This window comes from Aquila chrysaetos, chromosome 8 (assembly GCF_900496995.4).
Source record: "Aquila chrysaetos chrysaetos chromosome 8, bAquChr1.4, whole genome shotgun sequence".
NCBI lineage: Eukaryota > Metazoa > Chordata > Aves > Accipitriformes > Accipitridae > Aquila > Aquila chrysaetos.
In genome coordinates, this window is record NC_044011.1 from 7,725,345 (window position 1) to 7,752,914 (window position 27,570).

A 27,570-nucleotide genomic window follows, 5' to 3' on the forward strand; every position below is an offset into this window, starting at 1 on the left:
TGGTTTTGCAGCACTTTTCAGCAGCGAGATCTCCCTAGTTGGGTGTTTTGGAGCAAGTTGCTGAGCACGCACACAGTGGTGCTGCTGGGCAGGGGATGCTCTTTCAGCAGCCGCAGCCGTTCCCATGCAGCCTGTGGTATCTGCTGTGTTGGGAAGAGGAGAGCTCAGCAAGTCACTCGGGTTTCCCCCAGTAGTGTTTTAATATTTACCTTCTCCTCAAGCAGCCTGAGAAGCCATGAAGGTATCTTTCTTCAGCATTCATATGAAGAATAGCCTTTGCTATGCTTACATGCAGTAATGACCTTTAGTCGGAGATGTTTTACTTGCGCTGCCTGTGGTCTCACCCACACCTTGTCAGATTCAGAGTTTACAGAACAAAGTTCTGCTGGTGTCAGTGGCCAGTACGTTATGGTTCAGACCTTAGAGAAGTATATAAAAAATTTCTAATCACGTGCCCTCAGGAAAGTCTCACCTAATTCCCAAATGTTAAAGAGTATCTTAAAATCTGTGCAAAAAAGGTCTTATATTCCTTTCCAAAAACATCTAGCATTGATGACTACAACACCGCCTATTATTGCAGTCCAGATAAAGGATTATGACATGAAAACGGCTGTCTTCCAATTTAGACAAAAAAATGCCTTTTACCCCTTGCAATTGATGTTGAAGGTAGATACATCTTGCGGCTGTTGTCAACAATGCATTCACCGGAATTGCAAATCTAAACTATATAATATCATTGGAAGCGGGTCTTGGCCAATAGTATAATACAGTTCATTTAGCTGATCATGAGTCAAAGGGAAATATTGATATTTGAAATGGCAAATGTTACCCTGTAGAAGTGGAAGGAGAGAACACTACTGAGAAGGAGGCTTGGGTGAGAGCCAGCAGACATTTCAGGCTGTGCAAAGTGGTGCTGCTGCTTTTACCAGCTTGGTCTGCTCTGCTGACATGATAGCAGATTAGGAAAGCTATGTTTCTGTGTGGACAAATCAGCAAGTTGCTACAGACCCAAGAAAAAAGTGATGATTAGGTCATTTTATAAAGTTGCCTTCTCTGTTGTTAAGCGTAATAAGCACGTTTCCCACACATTAGCTGATATTTTCTTCTTGCAACATCTCGCACAAGCAAGCCAACACTGTGATTAAAGGACCAACCTTTACCAAGTTAATGGGTCCAAACCATGTATTTATTCTATTACACTTCCAGGTCTATGATGATGGGAAATATGTGTATCTTGTGATGGAGCTGATGCGGGGAGGCGAGCTCCTGGACCGCATTCTTCGGCAGAAGTGTTTCTCAGAGCGGGAGGCCAGTGCTGTGCTGTGCACCATCACCAGGACTGTGGACTACCTGCACTCTCAGGGTGTAAGCATTGCTTTTTTGGCTATTCGCATCAACATTCTTAAAATTTGACTTTTAGAAAAAGCAAATAGCTGTGATTTTGCTTCTCTGAAATGTAAATACCTTTTTTCCCCAAAAAAAGTCTTTCTCCGTATTTATAATTACATTTGATTTTTGAAATAGCATCATAGGGTTTTTAGCCATTTCCCAACTGAACTGCAGTATGTTGAAGTGGTATTTTCATTCCCAAACTACACTGATTTTCAAGTTCATGTACCTTGTTGAGATATTACTTGTTTACTTTTTATCACAGTCATCATTGCAATACCTGATCTTTTAGCAGAATTTCAAATAGGGTCGCTGAATCAGCAGATAGGTAGAAAATCAAATGCTCAGCTTTCCAAATGAAGTGGCAGTTTGAGCAGCTGATGGGAAAGGCTTCTGACATGCTGTTAAAGACCTGGCTTTTAAAATCTAAGCTCTCTTATGGCAGCTTGAAATTTTTTTCCTTTTCTACTTTCCAGGGACAAGCAGTTTGGATGACTAGTCAAATATTTGCTGCTTTTTTCTGTTTCATCGTTAAAACAAGTGCATTTTTTGCTTGGGCTTTTATGTTTTCATGATAGTTTGTCAGTCTTGCTATAACAAATAAAGGCTGTTTTCCCACCACTGAAATGCAGCATGTCTGGTAAAACACGCAGCCACTTGAAGTTGCGTGCCTACAGAAAGGATTTTTGTGAATACATTTTGAAAGGAGGAAAAAAAAAAATCCCTCCCTTCAGGTGTGAGCCACTCACATTGACAGTCGCAAGAAGACCCTTACACACTTTCCTCCTATGATGGGATTTCTTCTTCACCTTTCAGCTGAATATTTAGGGCCATCAGGTTGCAGGAGACTCTGACACTGACGTGTTTGTACAGCAACCCCCTCTGACTGCCCTCAGGAAATGTGTCCCCCCTTAGAGCAGCAGCCTCCATCTTAATACACCAGCAGAGGCTGTCGAACATGTTCTTTCTGATTTTAACAGACTTTAACCTTTTTTTTTCCTTCGTTTGCCCAAGGCTTTTAAGCAACTTTTCTCCAAAACTTAAATATTTTCAGCATGAGCTCTTGACCTACCTCAACCAGCAGACCAGATATGGCAGCCAAGCCAGGATGCTCCCTGACCTCCTCTCCTCACTTGTTACTCACTGCTTTCTTGTTAAGGTGGTGCACCGAGATCTCAAGCCAAGTAATATCCTCTACATGGATGAGTCAGGAAACCCAGATTCCATCAGGATCTGTGACTTTGGGTTTGCCAAGCAACTGAGAGCGGAGAACGGGCTGCTCATGACTCCCTGCTACACGGCCAACTTTGTGGCCCCTGAGGTAGGATCACATTTCAAAGCCGTGAGTAACAGCCTGTCCTAGGAAGCAGTCCTTCCTCCCTCTCTCCCTTTTCCTCCCTGCCTTTACAAGAGGAGCAAGGCAGAAACCAGGCTACCGGCACTTGCACAGCCTTTATTACCATAACTTTCCTATTCCTGATCTTGTCAGGGCAGTTGTTTCTTCTCCTGACAGAAGCCGGTGTCTGTCTTGGACTGACATGCACAATGCTTTGGCTCAGTACTAGGATAAATAGCTTTTTTTCCCTAGCTGCTTCTGCTCAGCTGCTTCCCCTCCAGTGCACTGTGTCAGAACGGGATAAGGCTTAAGAGGGAAATCTTGTTGTCAGGAGTAAGAGTCAAAAGAAAAATCCATGCATGAAATCCTTACCGCGCCGAAGTCAGTGGGAGCTTTATTGTTGACTTCGTTGAGCTAAAGAAACGCCTCTCCTCTTGGCTTGCCTAGTACCAATCCCCCCTGTTATGGGGGATGTAGGAAAGGGCTGCTTTCCCATTTTTACAGATGGGGAAATGGAGGAAGACCAAACAGCTTGCCCCAAGCACGGGGAGAGGTGGCTCTGCATCACTGGCGAGTGCTGTTCCTTTTATGCTGCCCCACGGGAGTGGGTTTGGGTCCCACAGCTGTTTGAATGGTTTGGGTTTACTTGACCCTTGGGACATTCAGAGCTGCTTCCTTCCAATGAAGGAGCAAGAGGTTAATTTCCTGGGTAATTGTCCATTTCTTGGAGTGATGCTTATCAGCAATTTTAGTATTTGCAATACACAACTTCAAATGTATGTCTTCCTCTGCTTGTTATGGTCCTTGTAAGAAAAATACGAAACTATTGCCTTTCAATACTTCATCTGTCCTCTACTGTCAAATACCACTGTCTCCCTGTTGGTATCATTCAGCAAGCTTTTCTTCCTCATAACTCTCCTCCATCCAATGTTCATCTGCGTGGTATGTAACTGGGAAGAGAAAAATGGGATGACCTTTCCATACAAGGCCCTTTCCTGACCAAAAGTTACAGGAATCACAGCCTTACAGCGTCAGAAGGAGCATTTGCTAAATTGAGACCATTGCCGGGGCAGTATAAATTCAAAGCAGATTTTTTTTGGTAAAAAATCTTCCATTGCCAAGACAGATTGGTTTGTTATTTTATTGCTGTTTGGTTGGGTTTTCATTTTAGAAACTGGAATGAGCTGTTCAAAATTTATCAAAATACGTAAAAAAAGTTCTGTGGCACCACAGCAGTTCAATTTCTAAACCAAAAATAATCATGTTTGCAACATTTAAAGCACTCAGGTTTTCTCCAAGGTACAATGTGCTTAACATAGATGTAGCTATTTTTCATGATGGGCTATTGTGTATAGTGTCTGTAATCACAAACGGTGCCAACCCAATGCAATTTTAGATCAGACTCTTCTGATTTGAACTGAAAGCAGAAATCACACTCCCAGATGTTTGTGATGAGTAAGACAGGGACTGCTAATGCAGGAAACGTTGGAGATTAATTGAAACATTACCAGAACTGGCAGAGAAATTACATAAAGCCTTAAGTGCTTTTACATTTTACCTGTGATATAATGCTGCCCTGCAGCTGGGACTTGACTTTCACGTTCCCCGTCTGAGCCCCGCTGCGACGTCTGCCATACACCCACGAAACTAAACAAGGCGGCAGAAAGTCAGCCGAGCTGATGCCACAAGAGAACAGTGGCAGAGGAAGGAGGACATGTTTGCCCACTTGGATCTCCCTTTATTTTGGAAACATTTAATTTGGGGGTTAGATGAGAACATGAGCAAAGATGAAGGCTATCCGGGAGAAAGACGCTGGCTGCCACCTAGTGCGAGCCATGCTGTGTGCAGGGAGTGAAGAGCCAGCCTGGGTCAGGAGGGAAAAGGCAGCCTGCTGTTCCCTACGGATGCAGTAGGGTCCTTTTGGATAAAGTAAAAATATTTTATTCTGCAGTTTTCCTCCAAAATCCGTGAAGAACTACTCGTTTGGCATTTGAAATTACGGCGTTATTAGCTTTCATACTCATACGCATCTCTGCTTGTGTCACAACTGAGAAAAGCCTGTGTTTGTAGCATTGTTAATCCAATAAAACAAAGCATATAGAAATAAAAGGAGGTTGGATAAATTATCTGAGCCATTATCAGAATTGGGTGAACCCAGGGGAATTTTGTTCCTTGTCACCACAACGCCCTGCCACATGTGGCACCAAGAACCAGCTCTTGCCTGTATTTCCAATCCCACCAACTTCCCGAGGTGACCTAAACCCCCCTTCACGGGTGGTAAATTCTTCAGCATCGATTAGAGCAGGACACCACTGCCTGTTTTGCAAAGCTCTTTCCCCGACTGATTTATTTCTAAGACACATGCCTGTTCCTGTTTGATAATATCTGCCCCCTAGATCAAACACTAATCGTTTTGGCCAAGGTTTCCCACACTTGCTCCTGCCAGCTCAGTGTTCTTGCTTTAACCACAGTTGCACAGACCTGCTGGAGACATTTTCAAATAGCAGCGACACCAGCTGATAACTCTCACTAGATCCTGTTGTTATCCGTGGGGTGAAATTGCTGTTGATAAAAAATAACTGCCAGCAAAGCTTTCCCTAGACACTGGCACAGAATAAATGTCCCTGTTATCTAGCAGCATTCTTGCAAACTGAATGATAGCACACAGCAACACCTGCTCATCACTTTAGGGTTGTGTAACCGTTTGCTTAATACCCTGCTCCACTAAATATCATCACTGCCCCTTTTTTCTGCCATTTGCCTTGGACTTGATTGTCCTTGGTTATTGGAGGCAATGAAAATGTAACTGTTCAAGAAGCAATGAGAATGGCCACACCAAAACATAAATGTTGGGTATTCGGTCTCACAAGCGAAGCAAGAAGCAACTGAGTTTGTCAAATAGCAAAGAAGTTTTTCCCATAAAAACTAACATTAATAGAGGGGGAATGAATGCAGGACCTAAAGTTATAGAAACAAACAAAACAGAGACCATTTATATGATGCGCAGGAGAGAGAGGCAGAAGCAGGATTTTACCAGCTTTGTCAACAGGAGGAAGTGTGGCTTTTTCTTCATTTTTTTTTTTCCAGGTAGCAAATGTTCGCTCAGCAGCATACCTGGCAGATGGTTGCTTTACCACTCATCATTTGTAAAATCTGTCGAGGCAACATTTTCTGAAACTGCTTTTCCCTAGCAGTTCTTGGTCTTTTCTGTGATGGACTTCAGAGAGGTGAAATCACTCCTGGGTAATAAGGCTGCAGGTCAGAGAAAGACTTGCTGAATTTGTACGTTCCTTTTTCATGTGCTTTGCAAAAAATTAATGTATCTACTGATCCATCAGAAGGGGACAAAACTCTCCTTGTGTATGAGAACTGAGTAAACAGAAGGGTAGTTTGCTTTTACGAGCAAGTGGAAGATCTGGGGGTGGTCCATGAGCTTTTCTGAGCCAAACAGAAACAAAGTTCTTCCCCTAAACTCAGCAATTCTGCCTCAGTTGGTGACTTCACTTTCACTTGGACCTGCACTGACTCAAATAGGCATTTCTTCTAGTATGCGCTACCATAAATGAAATCTAGATTTTACCCTTACTGCTATAACTCGCCATCCTGTACCAATATTGAACCTACTAGTCAGATCTCTGCTGAGTACCATGGGTCTTGTTTTTCCCATAGGAAAAAGGGATCAAGTTTTAGCCTGTTATCTCTTAAGTCCAGTCTAAATGTGGCCACTTTTCTTAATACAGAAGTAAGATAAGAATAAGCCTTTTACCTTTCTTTGCTGTTGTCATGCATCTTTACTAGTCTGACATTAGGTATGCATTAGTGTGCATCCATTTATTGTATCAAATCCAAACTGAGCTCAGACATGCTTATCACTGTCACTCAGCCCTGCGCTTCTTGCATCCACACTGTTCTTGGTAACCTTTATGTTAAGAGGATATGTTTCAAAGTATTGACGAGCTTTTTTTAAGAAACATTTTAAAGCACTGAAATGTCATTCTGCTTTGCTGTGTGTTAGATGGTCAGAGAAGCTCCCAGAGCCTCCAACAAACTGCCCTTATGTCTGTCTCTGTGGAGGTGACAGATGTGCTGGGCTTGAACACTAACCAGCTCATTCCAGCCTGGGCTTCACCTTGCTCCACACCACTGCTGAACGTTTTGATCCTGAGGCAGCCACCTGTTCAAGCCAGATAGGCGGTTAAACCCTGGAAATGTCAGCAGATACAACCACTAATTGGTGCTTTCTGAAGACCAGGAGCTAAAAATTCAGGAATGCAGATTAACCTATTTTCATCTCTCTCTTTCCTTCACATAGGTCCTTAAACGCCAAGGTTACGATGCAGCCTGTGACATCTGGAGCTTGGGGATCCTGCTGTATACCATGTTGGCAGGGTGAGTGAAGAGGTTTTCCTAGAGCAGCCATCACCAGTGGGCTTAGCACTTTAGCACTGATTAAGCCAGAAAGGAGTCACAGAGAGAGACAGAAAACTGTCTGGCCTCCTCTGAGAAACGTGCTCAGTTGTATGAGGCAAGAAAAAGATGCCAAGACCTGGAATTAAAATAAGTTTTTCCAGAACACATAAATATCTTTGATACTTTACAAGTTGTTTAGGTTTTTAACAGCCTGGCCCATAAGCATGCGCTGAGACCTAGACTCCTAAAAGGCTCACTCACCACTTAAGCAGTATGAAAGTTTTAGACTAGGAGAGAAGCATGGGAGTGTGAAGGGCCATACCATGTTCACCTTATCCATAAGACGATGTTCGTTTGTTTCTATTAATACATGTATTCCCTTCCGCTTCATTCTTCTTCTACTGTTGTTGTTATCAAGGTAACTGAGCACCTTTAAAGGCTAAAAAAACCAACCCAAAATCCAAGCATAGTTTTCCGATGCTATTTGAAAAATATGCTGCAGAAAGGACAGAAAGTAAATGAACAGACCAGCAAGAACAGCAACAGGCAACAGGAACTTGGCAAAAATATACTTGGCAATGTATTGGCTAAAGTTAAATATTGACACAAGAAGACCCAGAGAATGAGATGGATTGAAATAAGCAGTGAAGGATAGGAATAAGATGTACTAGGTTGAATGGGAAACACAGTTTGCAAACCCAACCTGGAGTTATCAGGCCCCCGAATTTCATTTCCCAGGGTATGGTATGTGCATATTTATCGTACCTAAATGCAGCTTGAAACTTTTCAGTGACCTCTCACAGCTCTTTAATCTGCTTCATGACCATTCAGCTATGGCAAGAAGCTTGGATTCATCCCTAGATTTATACAGAAAACAAAGAGTTGGACCCTACCTTTCTGTTATTCGTGTCTCTTGCCTCATGGATTGTAGAAAAGGTGCCAGGAGTTCCTATCCCATTTTGTTCCTGAGTACAAATGTGTTCATCATTAGCTGAAATACATTTTGACTTTCTAGGGCAGTCTCCCAGTCTGCTGGGATCTCCAAAAACCTGTTTCCATTTGGCTAATGCCATAGATTTGCAGTGATACACAACCAGAATCAGGAAAATAAAATCAACACATTATCCATAGTCACATTTGTTTAGCTGATTATATTCAAAATGCTTCCTTTTTAAATGTGAAAAAAACCCACCAAACCAAATATATTTGAATCTGAAATACAAATTGCACAACTCGGTGGATATTAAATTTGCTGACAGGTGCTCTTAACCTGTATCTCACTTTTTTCTGCACTTAGAAAATAAGAGTAATGCAAACAGTTGAGAAGTGCTGACTTTTTAGGTGCCACAACTACAGTTAAGGACGGTCTTGTTCTTCCTCACCAGAGGAGAGTTAGTAGGAACTGACTATTATTTGCATCCAGGATTTTATTCTCCTCCCGTCATCACTCTGAGCAGAGAGGGCTCAGACAGCCAGGACGAGAGCACAAGCCTGGGATCCTGTTATTGCAGGTAGTGACAGACCTCAGAGTTTTAGCCAGTCCTTAACACTTAGTGCATCTCTCCTGACAGTTATAGATTGGAATAATATTACGTATCTCCTTGGGCTGAACTTCTGTGAAGTCTGAGATGTTTTTGAAAATTAGAAAATACAGCATGAGGAATTGAATTTGCTACTAGAAACCAGGTGGGATAGCAAGCTGTGGCCAAACTAACTGTTTAACGATCTAAAAACCACGCTGGCAAGTTTTCAGAAGAGAAAAGACAGATGGAAGGAAAACCAAAATACCCACTTCTTCTAAATCTACACAGCTGTTCAAGATCGCAGAGTAAAACTTGGCCTGATAGATTTTAGTCAGTCACAAAAATCTTATCACTTGTCACTTTATGAAGACAAAAAGTGTGCCTTCTGCATGTGACGCTAATTTTGTAAAGCTGGGTGCATGTTACTAGTCATTTCTGACTGGCTAGATCAGGAAGTAACCTATTGCAGATCATTTGTTTTGCCCAACAGACTTGCACATTATGGTTAACAAAGCATTGCAAAATAGATTATAAAGGGTTCTTTTTTCTTCTCCATTTTTCTGTTTCAGATCCTAATTTTTCTCCTTTATTATTTTTATCCTTTCTTGGCATTATCAAGGTACTTCTATTGGCAATGAACCAGAGGTAAAACAATTAAAGAGGTAAAAACCTGTCTATTTTTTTAAAAGAATATTTCATTCCTAAAAAATGAGAACAGAACAAAAATTTTAAAAAAACAATTAAGGAATCAGTCTTTTCCTCTGCAGAACAACTTAATATGAGGAACCACCAGACTGTATCGTTTGAGTGAAAATGAAGCAGCGATGCCTGTGGTCCATTCTGGAACCAAATTCCTGTTGTAATCAGTGGCAGTTAGCACTAGAACCTAGAAATCATATACTTGCAAATTACACTGTATTTTTTTCTCTTTTTTAAACAGGTTCACTCCTTTTGCAAATGGACCAGACGACACCCCAGAGGAGATTCTGGCCAGGATTGGCAGTGGCAAATACGCACTTACAGGAGGAAACTGGGATTCAGTATCTGATACTGCAAAGGTCAGTGAACACTTCCTCAGATTTTGTTCTCTGAAAGGGGCTAGCAGTCTGCAGTTATAACAAACTTAAGAGAGAGATAGTCAGAAAGGTTATTTCTCAGTGCCTCATGAAATAAAAGCTTGCTTCTTTATGCTTATACCACTCTGCATGAAATATTGTGTCAGGAATTTTGGTAGTTTGTTTCCTTAAACTAGAGCATAATATAACACCATCAATTGTGAATGCTCTGGAGATTTAAATAGCACAGAACTCTTTTTTGGTGCAACTGAACTTTTAAAAGAAGTGTAGGGTTGTCAGTGCCACAAATGTATGGTCCATAAGTGAATCACCTTTTTGCTCCTCAAAGTTAACCGGGAGCAGACAGGTTACAACCTAGCATTTTTAACTCCTGTACAGTTCACAGTTTCGGCTGCCCATCTATCACAAAGCATGGAAACCCCAGGAGATAAAATACATCTGGTGCTGAGACTTCTGGGCACGAAGCTGTGTACTAGTCTATGAGACAGGTAGGTGGGCAGGAAAGCTGGCAAGCTTCCAGTTGCCTGACATTAATCAAAAACTCTGACAGGATTTAGAGATTCCTGCAAGAGATTTCAGGTTTAGCAACTGGTAGTATCCAATGGAAGAACATTGATATATCCCACCACAAAAGTGTGAGCAATCCTAGTAACATATTAGTCTTGCTACCAACACCTATGAGCCTCACAATGTATTTTTTATCAGATGTCCAGTTTTGAAATTAAAATGTTCAGATGTGGTAGAACTGATCTTATTGAATTTTAGCCACCTGAACGTTAGATTTCTATTCTAAGCTTCTTTTGCAAGCATGTTTTGGAGTCAGTGAGGAGATGCCTCCCAATGGCAGCCTCTCTAGGTGGAGTTTACCGCCCCTGCGACGTCACCGGTAACTAACACTCACTCAGTAAGCTGAATTCCTTCCACGTTATCTTTTGACGGGATTATCAGCTGAGAGTTGAACATTACACTTGAAAATTTTAAAGACGAGACTTTACACTTAAAAAATACAAAGCATATCTGAAGTGCATCCCTCTCTCCATTGGACATGCTGGTGATGACACTGCCACCGGGAAGATCTTAGTAAAACCTGCACTGCTATTAATTCCTTTTTCCCTTTTACTGTTTTCTTCCTTTTAAACCCAGGACATTGTGTCTAAGATGCTTCACGTAGACCCTCATCAGCGCCTCACAGCAGTCCAAGTCCTAAGGCATCCATGGATAGTGAACAGGGAGTACCTGTCTCAAAACCAGCTCAGCAGACAGGATGTTCACCTGGTGAAGGTACATCCTACACCCCTGCCTCTTTCTTCCTTGCAGAATGAGCTGTCTTTTCTGTAAATATTCTGGAAAGCGACAGAGGAATTGGGAAGATTATTTGCCGCAGAGGCCAAATTTAATATGCCACTGTGTTAACAGTAAAGAGTTTTGACCTGCCACCTGTTTTAACTTCAAGCTGCCTTGTAATGACCTGGTGGGATTCTGTGCACATACTGCTACCCACCGCTTTTTGAGTCAGAGACACCCCGGTGGTCTGCCAGCCTAAATGTTTTTATCATTTCACGGAGATCATCCACGCATGTCCATTTTTCAGGGGACTGAATAGGGGAAGGGAGGGGAAACGCATCAAAGAACTGAATTTCAGCCCAGCATTTTCTCTTTCTCTATTTTACAGGGTGCAATGGCAGCCACTTACTTTGCTTTAAACCGAGCACCTCAGGCACCAAGGCTGGAGCCTGTATTGTCCTCCAATCTGGCTCAGCGGCGGGGCATGAAAAGACTTACCTCTACCAGGTTGTAGCAGTACGCCCAAAAGGCCTCTTTGAAAAATCACCGTTTATTATTTGAGAAATTCACCTTTACTTGGCTAGCAGAACTTTTTTGGACAACCTGCACATGAAATCGCCAGAACTAGCAGAAGCCCAGCGTAAGGCAAAGTTCTCCTTTGCTCTGTCATTTCTTTTACATTCCAGCCAGGGTCCTGAGTTTAACAACTTCATAAAGATGTGCCAATTTTGCCAGTAGCTCTGTTTCCTTACTGAGATAAAGCCAAATAAAGTAGGTGTGCTCCATCCTTCCCACCCTAGGAATTACTGTTTCTGAGTCCTTAAGATGTTCCATGGGAACACTGTTTTCATTTTGTTTCTCAAGAAAAGCACTTTTTGCTATGAAGAATGAAGTCGAGTTTGAATGTTTTCAGCTGTTGCAGCATGCATCACGAGGAAGTGACTTGGCCGGTCACCAGTAGACATCTACTGATCTCCACTCACCCCAGGAAGAGTGAAGGCTGCAGAGACACATGAATAATACCTTACTTGAAACAAGTGCTGTACAACACGAAGGAGAGTGAGCTGTCAGTGGTGGAAATACCTTCCGATTTCAAGAGATCTTTTGCACTTTGCCCCTGCCCTCTCTGGAACGACGCCAGCACCGCTCAAGCAGCGTGTGCCACCAGCCCTGACTTACTCGGAGGTCTCCGAGAGCAGAAAACCTCTGAGAAACTCAGTCCTCTGAGGAAATTATTGGGTCTTACGAGACTGTGGGAAAGCGTTCTCGTAAAACAGTGTGAGTAGGAGCCTGTGGATCAGGGGAGAAAAAGGTGTCTGGTCTTGGCCAGCGACCAGGAGGTCTGGGAGGACTAGGTGAGGGGCCGGGGAACCGAGCAGAGGCAGGGAAAGGCATGGGATACTCTGAGGACAGTGGGCAAAAAGACCCGCGGCAGCGTGCCGGGGAGCACTGCCGAAGGGAACTAGGGTGCATGTGCCTGGGGGGCAAACTGGGACTCCCTTTAAAAGCGAGGGACGGTCCCTCCTCAGCGGCGGGTGCAGGAGAGGGTGGGTGGGCAGCCGGGGTGCCGAGGGGCCGGGTGGGTCGGTGCAGCCGTCCTCCCACACCGTCACCAGGTCTGCTCACGGAGAGCGGCTCTGGCGGGCCAGAGTGCCGCCCTGGGGCAAGCGAGGCCTTTTCCAGCCATTGCTCCCTGCCCTTCCCTGGCCGCTCACCCAAATCCGCCTCCGTCACCCAACGTTTCACGTCCCTGCCTGGCCGTTCTGCTCTAGCAGAGCTAAACTCCCTGTGCCACGTGTGTGCGGAGAGCACCTGCTTCTGAAGAGTCCAGCTAACTCTGTTACAAGCTTTAATAATAATAAAAAATTATGAGGAGAAACGGGAGGATGCTCTGCTTTTATATTTATATAAATATGTACATGTGTATTTATATACATATTAAAAAAAAGTTCTGTACCCTAACACCTGGATTTTCCAGGTTCATGGAAAGAAAACTGTGTTGAAACCGTCTCAGCAAAACGGACCTTTTTTCTCATTCCCTGATTTCAAAGAAAGTGAGCAAGGTTTGTGGTGCCAGATGTGAACTATTTTTTTATTCTTTTTCTTACCCATCTTGGCTTATGGCGGTCACAAACTGACCAGGATACTTCTTTGTACTGCTTTTGTTAATTTTTATTTTCCAAGTAAATTTTGTCACCTCAGATGCTTTGTGGGAAAAGCTAATACACTATGTTGGCTTTTTTTCTGCTGTGATGGGAAAAAAAAGGAAAATGTGAACACGGAGCTTCATATGCTAGAGATGGTAATTTTTCCTTGCTGGGTAGTATGTGTGTCTCGGTGCTGGACTGGAATTATCGGATCATTGCTTCAGAGTGTCCAAGGGAACAAGGAGTTGCATTTGCTATAGCAATATGCTTCCTAAAACAAGCTCTGTTCCAATGTTGACTAAAATTTGTTTGTTTGCATTAGTCTATTTTTAAATTTAAATTTATTCTTAATAATTTAAACCGATATTTAATGTTCAAGTTTATGTGCTGTGCACAGAGGACCGCTGCAAAGCAGCTCTCCTTGAAGCCCTTCTCTTTTCCAGAATAAACAATGCTGTGAAACTTCACACAGTGGCTGAATTGGCTGGGACTGATGTGTGCAAACACGCGCAGGTGTGTGTCTATGGTTATACACAGAGCAGCCCTCATTCTCTCCTCTGGCTAAGCTGTGCTCAGTATCAGCTTTTTGTTGCCTTTACACTTTTCCTCTTCTTAGAAGATAAGTCTCATATATTTCCGCTAGCAGCACACTGCGAGGCGAGTCCACAGGCAAGGGATATCCTGGCTGATGCAGAAACGCTCTGGCCAGCCCTTGTTTCCCTGTAAGTGACTTCTGTCCTGGAAGAAGGCAAGGTGGGCACAAGGATGCTAAGGGCAACCTGGAGGGAAGGCTGGATTTTCTGGGGTCCCAGCTGATTTGTGCTGTTTCAACAAAATATATTTTTAATGGTCAGTGTAATTGTATTGTATGTATATGGGCAGAAAGAGTGTTGTAAATATTATGTACAGTTTTTGTGTCCCCCTGAGATATCCTGGTCATCTTTCATTGCTTCAGTTTGCTTTCTCTTCACAGCCATCAGAAACAGTCTAATTCCTTCTTGATACACTCAGTCTTAATTCTTTGAGCAGTTTTTTCATCTGAATATTATTGTAGGCTGAGCTTACAGGATGTTGCTCTTCCTGAAGTTTAATGTTTTAAATCTCTCCCTGATTTAGCTCTTTCTAACCCACCAGTTATCACCCTATTAACCATACAAGGTTTGGACCACATACAGAATGATACATGTTGATGCTCATTAATTATTTTATAAGCCTAGAAATTACATATGAGGGGGTTTGCTTATTAAGATTTTGTTGCCAGTGCATCCAGATGTATGCACATATGTATGTATGTGTAAATACACAAAAAAAGTGCTGTCCCAGTTTGTCCAAATGAGGATAGAAGTGTAGTCAGTGCTTGAGGTGATACTTAGAAGAGTTTTGTCTGTCTGCGGCATTCTTGAAAATCTGTCATTGAAAACAGTAGAGGTTACTCTTGGTGCGGATAGGTGGCTGTGCCCATCCATGGAAGAAGCTGTCCCGTCCAGCCTCCGCTCTGTCCCAACCGTGCATCCCCGTGCACCCCCAAGGCAGATCAGCCCCCCCCTCCCCAAGACTTGCCACGGGAGGTGCTCTTCTGAGGGTTTTCTGGCCTGTTGCAGTCAAGATGAACCCAATTAAACCATTTCCACTGTCAGTCTTGCTGATCCAGCTCACTTGGACCGAAATACAAGAGCCTCCGTCAGCAAATCCAAGGGATGGTCGCTCCTGGCAGAGAGGGAGGAATAGGCCGTTGGCACTCGTTATTTCAGACTGATGGCACCCGCCGCTCCCCTGGCCCAGCTGGATCCAGGCGAAGAAGCATGGCCATGGCCTAATTACTGCTACGGCTGCTTTTATACTAGCATCTCCTTTCCAGACTCCTTGCTACAGTATAGCTCAGCAATAAGCATTTATTCTTTCCAGGAGAAAACTTAACTGAAAAAAGCTTAGCGCCTTTCTCTCTCTCTCTCTTTCTCTCTTTATAATCTTAAGGGACTTTTACTAAATGTTATGTTTAACTCCTGAAAGTCTAATAATCACTTTGAATTAGATCATACCATCTTGCAGGTTAATAGTCCACAGAGTGACGGAGTGCCTTAGGCTATTACAAAAAGTATAGTTACATTTCTGAGCCGTCACGGCACGCAAAACAACGACCGTCGAAGGCATACTGAAGTGTATGTGTCACAGACATAGTCAGCTCCTCTGGAGAGCCACTTTGAAAGCTGCCGAGGAGAGTCTGCCCAGCAGGGAGGAGGCATCTCCCCACACTTGGCAGAGCTGGACCCCACCTCGGCAGCTCCGGGACTATGACAAAACGAGAAGGCCCTGATGAAGAAGATTGTGGGAAGTTACCCCAGTTCCTACACAGCACCACAGGTTGTGTATATGGCAAAGGTGGGGGAGATGCTGCTCAGATGGAGGGCTGACCCCCGCCTCCAGTTCCCCATGAATTTTTACTTGTTTAAAATCTGTTTATTTTTTTCTGAGCCAGTCTTAACAGCAGATAGCATTTATAAAGCCTGACTTTTTCAGCAAACCACAAGTGACCCTCACAGATCCTTTGTAATCAATCTCTACATCCAAAAAAAAAGTCCGTCTGACAATAGGTTCTGGTTTGCTTCTCCAGAAAATCATCTTCAGCAGCTCCCTGAGACGGCCCCGGGTACTGGGGATAACCCAGGCACAGAGAGCTGGGAGAAGCACATCTTGTGTGACATGACATTGTGACATGATGTTGCGTCCCGCTCTTACAAAGTACCAATTGTGTGTCCCTGTGCTTCGTCTAACCCTGAATGTACTGGGACTCTTCTCAGCCAGACTTAGGGCTGAATAGGTTTTGGACTGAGTTTGAAAGGGACAATAAATCTGTTGGCTTACAGGGTAGATGAGGCTCCGTTAGAAATCAGTACGCAGATCTTTAAGGGACAGGCTGGTTTTGCCTGCGTAGTGCAGTGCTCTCTCTAACAACTTGTACCCGGCTCTGGTACATCCGAATACATCCGAACCTTGGTCGAGTATGGCAATTGCTGTGTGTCTATGATATGAATTATGCCAGGGCTTGGATCGTCCCCTAAGCCACGAGTGCCACAAGAGTTTCTCATGCCGCCGGTCCGCAGAGCTTATGCCAGCATATGCAAGTGCTGATGCTAAAAAAAGGCAGGCAGTCACTCTCTCTTGACCTCAGCTGCTCGTCTGTCCTGTCGCACCTCCCTTAGCCAGGTCACCACGGGGCAAAGCAAAAGTTTGTGCGTCACAACAAGTGGCTGGGGACAGCAGGAAGGCAACAGCGTCTTTTTTGCCAGCAGTGCTGTCAACGCATTGGTGTGGCCACAGCAGCGGTGTCACCTCTGTCCCGCTGTTTCTGAGTTACGCTGAGCTGAGCCCAGGTGTGGCTCAGAGTCAGGGCGATAAATGATGGGATGTTTGTATAGCAGCAGGCCACCAGTGCCGAGCTGTGCACACAGAGGGGGACAACACGTCCAGGCTTCTGAAAATTGGCCACGAGTTCATATAAATGGCCTGAAACCAGAAGGTGTAGGGCCACAGATGACATGCCATGGGGACGTAATGTTGACTGTGTGTATTTTTGCCACCATTGCCTTTATAAAGAGGATAGAAAAAATCCTGGGGTTTGCTTTTAAATTACCTATTTTTACAGGGGAAATTCCTGATTTTGTGGACTGCTACAGCTCTCTAGATCCCTAGTAGGAGTAAGGCAGACAAACATGGAAGATCAAGCAGATTGCTATAGAAGAAAATGAGGTATCTTAGCTTTCACTGGAAAATTATTTTCATTCAGGTGTTTTAAAGCTCTGTCTTAAGACGTGTGTAGCAAAAACACCAAAGCAAATATTTAGAAGCAAAGTTCTCTCTACAGATGGTGCCTTTAAACAAGAGCCACGTGAGCTCCAGGGTCACATATCTGAATCTTAAAAGATAGGCAAGCAGCACAACTGGATCAACCACCTCAGATATTCCTTACAGTAAAATAAAAAGGCCGAAAATAATGTTAATAACATGCTTTATTATAGTTCATAAAAAAAGGAAAATGTGCAGGCCCATGTTCTTTTCCTCTTTTGAAGCATACATCATAATGCTTTAGAAGTGTGTGTTCTTAACTCCTAGCTGACACTGCCCCGAGACATTGCGGCTAAGCTGCTTCTGGTACCTCAGTTTCTCTGGGAACAGTCCCACACTCCCCCCTCCATGTCTGCCCACAACAGACACAAGCAACAATTGTGCATCCTCTTGTATTCTGAAAGTTAGCAAAAATTTGAGTGTTTAAACTCAGAAGATAAAGTGAAGTTAAAAGTGAGGTACTCACTGTGTACAGAACTAAAATTCTCGGTATTTAGGTGAAGGGTGGGTAGAAGCCTGTGCAGAACAAGAATGTTACGGAGCAAATAAAGTCACAGTAGTTCTTGGAACCAAATTTTAGCTAAAATCTATTCATAAGTTTTGTGAGCCTAGACCTTGCATTTCCATGTGCAACTAGGTGACAATGCAGGCACGTCAGCCAGCTAACCAGGCATCTGATCATGCGTGTCAGTACAGGCTTCCACATGGAAATGTTTTGCAGCCAAAGTTTAGAGTCTAAAATAAGAATCTGGCCCTTGGCATCAGCCTGTGTTGTGTAAACCATGATGTTCAGTGTTGAACTGTACAACCACTGCTTCTTGCTTTGGTATACATAGTTACAGAGTCAATTTGTGCTCTATTATGTCTCCTAAATGGATGTTGTGGTCATAGTTTTCAGAGACACCGTAGCCTGAAAGACAAATGAAGAAAATGCATGCCCTCTTTGATAAAGGCAAATTTTGAAAGGAGAAGCTGGAAATAAGCATTTTGAAGTGCAGCAAATGAAAACCAGTTGCTAAAAGATTGTTTCTGATTTGCTACTCAGAGCCAAATCTTGCCTCCTTCACTCTTGTTGTATTAGTTCCTTAATCCATATGCACCTTCACTGAAATGAGGGGGACAGCTCAGAGCAGGGTCCTCTTTTCTGTCGCAGTGGTGGAGTCTGGCCATTACATCATGACGTGTGCAAGGGGTTTTCTTGGGTAGTATTAAATGAATTTGACAAAATATGAACCAAAATCTAGCACTTTGTTTACAGGCTCCATATTCATGTTTACAGACAATGATTCTGAGACTCACGCTTTTTACGTTTCCTGTATGAAAAGGGCAGCCAGTGTACAGATATTTATTACGTTTACCAGCATTTCTGAATAGATTTTTTTTTAATAGTACATGGTTTTATGAAGTGTAATATTTTTATAGCAGAATGATGATCTTTGGACTTTCTATATTGTTACCTGCAACTGTTTGCAAATAAGCTCTTTGCTCCCTTTTTTCTGTGCACTGTATCCAGTGTTGCTGCTGCTACTGTTGTTGGCCTCAGCTGCTGCTGCCCCGCCGTGACGTGGGGTGATGGTATTGTGAAACTGTGCAAACTTAACTTCAAAGAGCTGTGATTGTGCTGAAGGGCTGGCTGCGTGCTGGGTCCCTCCCGGTGGAAGGGATGGGGAGCTGTACTCTACCAGGGCAAGAGTTTACTGTGGATGGCCCCCCCAGGAGAAGCCTCAGTGCTCACCTTTGTCTGTACTCCGCCGTTTTTGGCTTGGCATGCCCATCCTTTCCTTTCTTTATAAAGAAATAAAAAAGAAAAAAAAAGGATCCTGCTTGTTTTTGCATAGTTCCTTTCCGGTCCCCAGGCACTGGCCACGTTTGAATGCCATGTGTTGGTCACAGTAAAAGCACACAGTCACCTTTTCAGGTTATACCTGGAGCTGTTACCTCTGTGCAGCCTGAATGAATATCAAACCTCTGCTTTGGGAAGCGACAAGTAAGCCTCTAACCCCTCATCAGTCAGACAGTTCACCCACCAGACAAATGAGCGCTTTCACACAAGCTGCCTGGCATGGATTTCCCTTGCCCCTTAGAGATCTTCCAAGGTACGGTTCTTCTGGAAACTGCTGGTCGCTGGCAAGCAGCCTGCATAGCCTTTTCTGCTTGCTGAACTTACTAGTGACCACAAAGGCAAGATCAACCTCTCCTACTTGGAGGGATTGGTTCTGCTTCCCTGGAGTTACAAAGTCCAAGCCTGTGCACCATTGCACTGACATTCACATCTGTGGATTTCCACCAGCCCTAGCAGCATTGCAGAGGTTGCGAGTCCGGCACAGGCTCCCCGCAGGAACAGCAGATTGCAGCAGATTGGAGAAACCACATGTGATTCAGGTCCAAGCAAGCATAACCAAGCAAACTTGGACTTCAGATACGTTACTCATAGGATTTCTGCTCTGACCATAGGTAGTCTCATGCCTCTGTTCTCCTGCCAGCTGCTCCTGTCCTCCTCCCACTTCTGTCCTTCCTTTCTTTTCTCTGTCCCTAAAAGAAATGACCCTTCCTGCTCCGTTAGTCCTCATGGACCTTCATCACTAGGACATGCATATGTCCCTCCTCATCCTCTTCCTCCACACCCCAGTGCCTACCATGAATTATTCCTCCTTTCCCTTACCAAGCTTCTGTCCCACAGGTCCATCTTGGGGTTTTTATAGCCTCGTCCAGCAGGGAGGCCAGTGACTGCTGTACACTTATCTTTATAGGCCCAGGGGTTAAAAAAGGAGGCTTTTCTGGCAAACCATAATTATATACAAGAACGTCCAAATGGGAAAACTGGGGGGGATGGGGAACCAGGCTTTCTTTTCCCTCCCCTCTTCTAATTCCTCCTTTAACGTGGCCATGATTGGGAATGAGCCAAGTTCAGCCACTGTTGGACATACATAACTTTGCAGAGGACCTGGTTAGGAAGCCCTGTGGCAGGCCCTGGGCAGGCAGCTGCGAGCCTTTCCCTCCAACCCCAGAAAACAAATACATGAGATGTCTAAGAGGAAGGCTTTCCAGAATATGCTCAAGTGCCTGATACAAAACACGGCCCTTTTAGGAAATCTGTATCAGCAACCATCTTAAATTTCTGCACTTACTGATAGGTGACCAAGCTTTTTTTCCCTAGATGGAGAAGAACACATTTGTTTAAAAAAAAGTAGCAAACAACTCCCCGCCCCCTTGTAATTCTGCTCTTTAGTCACCATTCATTTCCTTCCTGTATCTTCCTCCTGCTCTATCCCATCCCAGTTCACCTTTGGCTGCTTCATCCCCTTTTTGTGTCCCACTTGTTCTGTACCATGAGAATTGTCCTGAGGCTTATAAAGTCTTGTTACATGGCTGAATAGTATCCTGCTTGAGGGAGGCATAACTACTGGCCGAGCACCTCAGGCACTACAGCAAGGCAAATAATAGGCAGTAAAAATAGCGGCTAATGTCTGAAGATGACAAGAAGCAGAGATTTTGCATTAAAAGCTATGAAGAAGAGCTGAAAACAAGGATTTGGGGCTATGCCCAGCTGTTCAGGTTAACTATAGATAACTTTGCGGTGCACTAGCTGCTAAAGACGCCATACTCCTGCTGTCTAGATGCAAGATGGAAGAAAGGGATCTCTGTCCATCTATTCATCTAGGTGGACTGGAGAGCTATTTGTGGTGCTCTCACTGTTTTCTAAACAACCAAAGCTGGCCTGAGCTCAATTTCATTCTTTGTTGAGGAAATTAGTTTATAAAAAGGCTGGTGACTCACCGTCTGTGGTGAGGCTGCACCTTGTTTTGGCTTTGCATGCTCCTGCCTAATTGATTCTTCCTGTCCTTCAGGTTCTGCAGTCACAGGTAAAAATAGCCACAGATGCAAAGCCTCACACTTTCCCTACTGTAGAAAGCAGGCTTCAATTTTAATGATAGTCTCCTTGCTAAGGCATGCAAACAAAGAGTCAGTGATTTCCAGTGCATTTACCGAGACTTTCCAGTTGTCACATTATTGTCTGGGCTCTTCTGTCTATTGTAAACTCTATTATAATCAGTTATTTGCTTTACTTATCCATTCAAGCTAGCTGCTTCTTCAATGGGATAGTCAGTGAAGCATGAAAGTGTGTTTTACCTTAGCATTTGATTGGGACAAGTGAGTGGATTTCAGATGTGAATGTCCACTAACTACTATTATCAACAGTGACCTCAGCTGTCGGACACAGTGGGGAGGTCATCCCCTAAAGTCAGTAACCATGTCCCCTCGAACTCAGAACCAGCATACTGAGAAAAGGATGTTATTGGATTTAAGCATACGAGACTTTTCCTAGAGGCCTAAACTGATTTCACCTGTTGGTACTAAACCAATTTTGCCTTTAGGAACATTAGCTGTTACAATGGAGCCTTAAACACAGAGAAGAGAAACAACCTGCATTTCACTTCAGAGAAGTGAGAAGAGCGACCTGTCAGCTTTTAAACACTGTTGACACTGCTGATCTTTTGCTATTTGGACCTCTGGTCTCACTTCAACCACCGGCCTGCTGCCATCTGTTACACTCCGAGTGAAGCTGCACATCAACTACAGGGCTGCCGTGCTTCTCTTGGGTCTGTGGACTAATACACTCAAGTAGAAACTCTGTCCAGGAATGAACAACATGCTCCTCGATGTGTGCTTAGATGGGCAGCAATAAAGTGGAATACACAGATGAGATGTATGCATGCTTTTGGCCCAGCCAAAAAAAGTGCACATTCAGCTGAGCAAAGGTGAGAATTATTTATTCTGCAATTCAGGTGCAAGTTTGTTATTCCAAGCCCAGGAATGACAGCAACCTTCTGTGAAGCTCATGTCAGATATCCAACGCACACATTCACACAACTTGCACAATCCCCAGTTCCAGGAAGTCTCTAAGTGGCCCCATGTGCTTCTACCATCAGACAGTCTGCGAGGAAAAATAGAGTGCTGGCATTTGAACCAGGGTGAGTTATGTATTAGTACACCCACCAACATATGCAGAAATCGTTGGTCTTTCTTACACTAACATGACCTTTAAACTTGATATGTTTTTATACCATTTGTAGCAATTCAAGTCAAGAATACTTCCACTGTGATGCAGTCAACAGCTAAAAAACTCAGTCTGAAACAGGCTGGGTGGCTCCCTCAGGCACAGAAGCTTTCTTCCAGATTATGTTTCATTTCAAGTCCCATGCCTAACTGGGGAAGATCCATTGCCATTGGCCACGTCCTATGCTTAAACACCAGTGCTTCAGTCTTCTCAAACTTTCAGTCAATATCATCAACAAGCACTTGATGCTCTTAAAAACTGATCTATAAGAATTACGAGAAAAACCTCACCAATATAACTGGAAGCTTCAGCCCTGCCTTCTAAAGGAAAGTGGAAGAAGACAATAGGCAGTATGTGTTAAAGATAAGAAAATATCATGCAAAATCCACCATTCAGGCCTCAAGTGCCATTTTTAAAATGCACCAACTAATATCACTGAATATATTTAAAGGGTTCAGAGTTCAGATGCAGGGAAAAACACAAAATGCCTGCCGTGGAGATGATTAAAGCCCCTGATCTGTTCAGCTCAGCCTGGAGATGACTTGATTATTGCCTACAAGAGTCTTCGCTGGGAGAAAAAAATCCCACGTTCTGGAAGCACGGAAACGCCAGACCAGAGCACAAAAACAGGCAAGTGTCTGAGTGCAGAATCCACACAGCTGCAGAAAGGAAATAAGGTAGCCGTAGCTTTAGAAGTGAGGCTGGAACAAAACCAAAAGAGAAAAGGGGTTTGCCATTCCTCTCAGTTGCTTTCAGTAGTTATGCCTTAGCAGACAAAAGGTTAGTATGGAAGCAAGTGGATGACTTCAATAGTCTGCAGTAATCTGGAAATCAATTTAAATGCTATGACGGTCTCTTTTGGCCTCAAATATGATATGCATTCATATCACCCTACCACAAGTAGTCAGCACTGAGTGAACAGATTAGGTTTCCATAGGATTGAAGGATGAACTCCCAAGATTCATTCAAAGATTCTTAGGCCACAAACAACTGGAATAATCATCTTTCTCTGTTTAAATCTGTATCTTGACTGTAGCATATGTGGAGAATCTTTGCTGTCTTCGACAATATAGAATATCCCTCTGAAATCTTGTGATGTTTACAACTATGTGTAATGTTAATTTAGAACACCCTGTTTCACACCATTGCTGCAATATGGTTAAAACTGGTAGCAAGCCTAGGGGAATACCATTTACAAATTCCCCCCAAAAAGTAAAAAACTCACTGCCTTAAACCCAAGTTACAATAGCATTAGTAGTGCACTAATCCTGTGAACCACGGGAGGGCCTTAAACAAATAGATGTCGAATATGAGTGAAACCTTCCAGTACAAAGAGAGAAAGAAGGCTTTAATCTTGAATAAGCTCTCCAATTAAAATTAAGCTGTTTAAAAGAGAGTGAAAATTAAACCACAAGACCTTGAATTCTTAAATTTCCAAGGCCTGGAGCTGAGCGATGACTCGTGAACTGACTGACTTTATGCAGCTTCTGCACAATCTGTACCCCAAGACAGATAGATAGAGAGGCTGCAAGATCCTAATCACAGTCTCCTAGGTATTAAAAAAAAAAAAAAAGGAAGGAAGAAGGGAATTATCAATAACAAATGCAAATGAATGCTGTTCGTAATAATGCATAGTGACAGTGAAAGAAGGTGCTTCTCCAGGGAAAACACTACCCACCTCAGCTTCAAGATTGTAAATCTTAGCAATTCCCACAAGAACTATTTTTGGTAAATCCTAAACGCTAAAGCTCACATCTAGTGAGAGTTGTTCCACTTCTGTGACAAATACTGCTGAGGCAGCCTCCCTGAAGTATGACGTGGCAGAGATTTGTGCAGAGCAGCGACTCAGTATGGAAGTGCTGCAGAGCCACCCCCATCAGGGTGCCCTGCTGCAGAATGGCAGTCCCTCTTTTTTGCCCAAAGGGCCTTAAATAAGCCTACACTGTTGCAAGCTTGCGTCACGCTCCTGGGCGGTGGGATGTGTGGGTCTGACCAACACCGGCCTGAGGAAGGAGCTGATGGGGTTCCCTGCTCTGATCGGCAGCACCCTTGGCAAGTGCTGCCACCACAGGGTTTTTACGTGATGCAGGGGATGCTCACGCTGCCTCCTCCTGAGCATCCCACAGAAAAGGAGCTGCTCTCAGCAGGTTGTAAAAACGTACTTCTGCACAGCCTTTAGGAGGGACACCCTGAGCAGAAAGAAGCACAAAAGTCACAGGGTGGTATCACAAAAAGGGCCTTCCTCTACTCCAAATTTTCTGCTGGTTAGGTTTTATTGAACTTCCCATTCAGTGTGAAAGGTTTGGCTTGCGCTTTGGCAGGGCTAACTCTCCCCTCCTCGCCCACACAGGGAAGCTGGGTGTGCAGGGCAGACACTGCGGTCCGCTTCAGGTGCCAAGGATCACTACCTAGGTATTGCACAGCTTTTGGATGTAGGCGCTTGTATTTAATTTATAATTGAATGTAAAAAACAAGATGCATCTTGTAAAAAACAAGATAGTCCTTGTGAACTGAAGCTGTAGCATCACCACCTAATATAAATGTTTATTGGAAAGATCAATACCCTTACAAAAGATGGCCTCAGCTATCTGTAGGACACAATATTTCAAATCTTTCTGATAAGAAAAGGACCCTAGCTAAGGAGTTTGGAGGTTGTCTACAACCACCCATCTCACTTTTGCACATGCACATTTGGATACATGAGTAGAATGCATCTATTGTTTTAAAAAGTATACAAACTTGAATCAGTACTTTTTTTTTTTCTGTTAGACCTTGTATAAACCTAAATGACTCCCTGCTGAGTCTGGAATGGCCTTGTAGAAGTCCACCAGGACCTATTGTTTATTTCACTTTGATCCCAGTAGCTTTGGAAAGGACTTTGGTATGTTTACCTTCAAGTTACTCATCTTGTATGCCCATGGTTTGTTTATCCACTGTAGTCTACTGAAATTTCCTCCCTTTCTTTTAGTTAAAAAAATAGGCCAAAGGTGATTTCAGGGTCCTTTTCTGGATATGCATCACCAGTTAGCTCAAAGACAACCTTTGGCTTCCTCTAGTAAGTCAGGGGCATTCTAGATACCGTCTTGCATTCACAGTTCTCCAGTGAGTGGGAGAAAGCTCAGTCCATCAAGCGAAAAATTGACTCTAACTTAAGCAGATTTAACGCTACTGAGGATACTATAATTAGACCAAAGTGAGCCCTGGTGTACTCATGACTTTCTGGCTCAGGCGTGCTAACCTGCTTTTTTCCCTAAATCAAGCCTACCAATATTTATGTTCAAGGTTTTCCAGTGGCAGGAGTTGGGGTACTTGGTCTTTAACAGGGGAAGCGCTGGAAGAGGGGAGAAGCACAGAATTGTACTTTTCTGCCAGGAATGATCCCCCCTCCTGGCCATCCTCCAGCCTCACTTGGGTTACTTAGGCTGGGGGAAAGCCAAGGTAACAGTGTATTTAAATATGGTAAGTGAGTTTATTAGTAGTGAAACATACCAGGAACCTGTATTTTTATCATGTTCTACTAAATTTGTATTTATTCAGCTCAATAAAGACCCATGAGTCCTGAAGAAAGGATTACATAGCTAAAATGACTCTTGTTAATTAACAGTGTGTCTCAACTTTGACCCCTACACTTTCTGCCATCAGCCAGAACTCTGATTTTAGGCTTCTCCTTACAATCTTTGGGACATTTTTATTGGCTAAAACACTTTAAGATGGACACAGAACGCTTGGGAGAAAACCCGTGACTAGTTCTCCTCAAGAAATACAAGTGTTTCAGCAGACACTTTGCAAGACAGTGATGGAAGAAGAAAACCTCCTCACAACCTTACTTGAGATGTTCATGCTACATCATTGATACTCCTTCTCAGAAAAAGGAAATACCTTTTAAAAATAGAATAGAAAACTATTTCTACATTTTTTTTTATCCTGTCGGATTCATTGCCAAGGCAGGTTTTCCATAATGAGGAAACCACCTCTGCTTTGCAGCCCCATTTAACACCTGCTAGGAGGTGCAGCCTGCCAAGTGAGCACTACCAGCCCTCCTGCTCTGCTCCTCTGGACATGATAATTACAGTCACAAAGTGCTTATATGTCATTTAACTGTAAAAGAAGATTTCTCTGAGTGAAGGAGGAGAATTTTGCAAGGTGGTGGGTGTTTTAAGACAAGGATCTCTTACCCCAGCTGACCCAATTTAGCAATATGAAGTACAGAGTGCACCTGACTGAACAAGCAGCCCTCATCCCTTCCTTCCCAAACACAAGATAATCATCAATTGCTTCAAGGATACCAGCAATGCAGTGGTGCAATACTAGAAACAGCAGTTTGGTGCTTCTTCTCACATGGATTTGGGGACATGATTTTTCAAAAATGACCCTTTATTATCATAATCTTTACTTAAGATAAGAGAATTTTATAAGTTAAAAAACAAATACTGTTATAAAGGTCAATTTTTATTGACCTTTTATTTTATTGTTATAAAGGTCAATTTTTAAATAGAAATCACTATACCCTTGTAGCCCAGCACCTGTATCTACATAACGAACTGGAAGTATAAGTAACCTGTGAATAAACCCATTAACCGTTTTTTTTCCCCATGTTGTAAAAACTGATTTATCCTAAATAGCCCTAGCAATATAGTTTTATATTTAACAATAGAATCTATTATCTTATTTGAAGCATTACTAAAGAAGTAAAATGTAGAGATGAGCTTCAGCCCAGAAAAAGATCTTAAAACACTTAAAATCAATTGACTCTTCATGACGGTAAAACCACAGATGGATATAGCCATCACTGCTACACATAATTTCAGTTTCAATTTTGGCTGTCTGTTTTATCATGTGTGACTAATTAAGGACTCAGAGCAGCCTCATCACAGAAAAGCCACAGCCTCTGGCTGCCCCAGGGCTCTGCTGCATCACACACATGAAGCGATAATTGTACAGGGTGCATCCTTCATCTACAGCCATTTGGCTTTTAGGAAAAAAATTCCCAGGGGAAAACTTGCCCTTAAGAATAGTTGTACTGTAAGCTTACGTAAGGGAAGATATTGATTTGGGGTGTTGGGTGGGGTTTTTTTCTTTTTTTTTTATTTGGGTTGGTTTTGATTTTTTCCCACCTCTTGAACAGGGTCTGAAGCTGGCAGTCACCTCGGCAGTGGGGTGCTGCTCCCAACCTTGAGCTGTGGCCTCCAGCTCATCCAGGCTGCTTCCCAGGCACAGAGAAAAAGCACCTGTGCAGCCTCACCACAAACCCAGCCGCCGCTCCACCACAGTGTTTTACTCTGTTTCCCCTTGTCTATACAACTTTGGACATTATATGCGTTTCACAGCACAGGTTTTTACACACATACAATATAGACTGTGATAGGGACAGAGCTTGTGCAATTCCTACATACATAGTTTAGAATAATTATGCTAATAAAAGCTTCGAGTGTTCAGACCTGCCCAACCATAATCTAATCATGACAGACAGGTCTTTTTGCATGTAAGGCAGGGAAAAGCAGTG

At 43.3% G+C, this 27,570-nt stretch overlaps 1 protein-coding gene across 5 annotated transcripts in view; it reads left to right on the top strand.

The window, feature by feature from the left end:
• RPS6KA2 (ribosomal protein S6 kinase A2) overlaps positions 1 to 18,826 on the top strand; it is a 318,108-nt gene extending 299,282 nt beyond the window's left edge. For 4 of the 5 annotated variants that reach the window (XM_030022665.2, XM_030022667.1, XM_030022666.2 and 1 more), the window contains 6 exons: positions 1,207 to 1,365; positions 2,549 to 2,710; positions 7,038 to 7,114; positions 9,599 to 9,716; positions 10,878 to 11,015; positions 11,407 to 18,826. In XM_030022665.2, the coding sequence (XP_029878525.1) occupies positions 1,207 to 1,365; positions 2,549 to 2,710; positions 7,038 to 7,114; positions 9,599 to 9,716; positions 10,878 to 11,015; positions 11,407 to 11,532 (780 nt within the window). In that variant the 3' untranslated portion in view covers positions 11,533 to 18,826. The remainder of the gene's footprint in view (positions 1 to 1,206; positions 1,366 to 2,548; positions 2,711 to 7,037; positions 7,115 to 9,598; positions 9,717 to 10,877; positions 11,016 to 11,406) is intronic. The other variant, XR_005933002.1, reaches the window with a different exon arrangement.
• Positions 18,827 to 27,570: the final 8,744 nt, after the last annotated feature.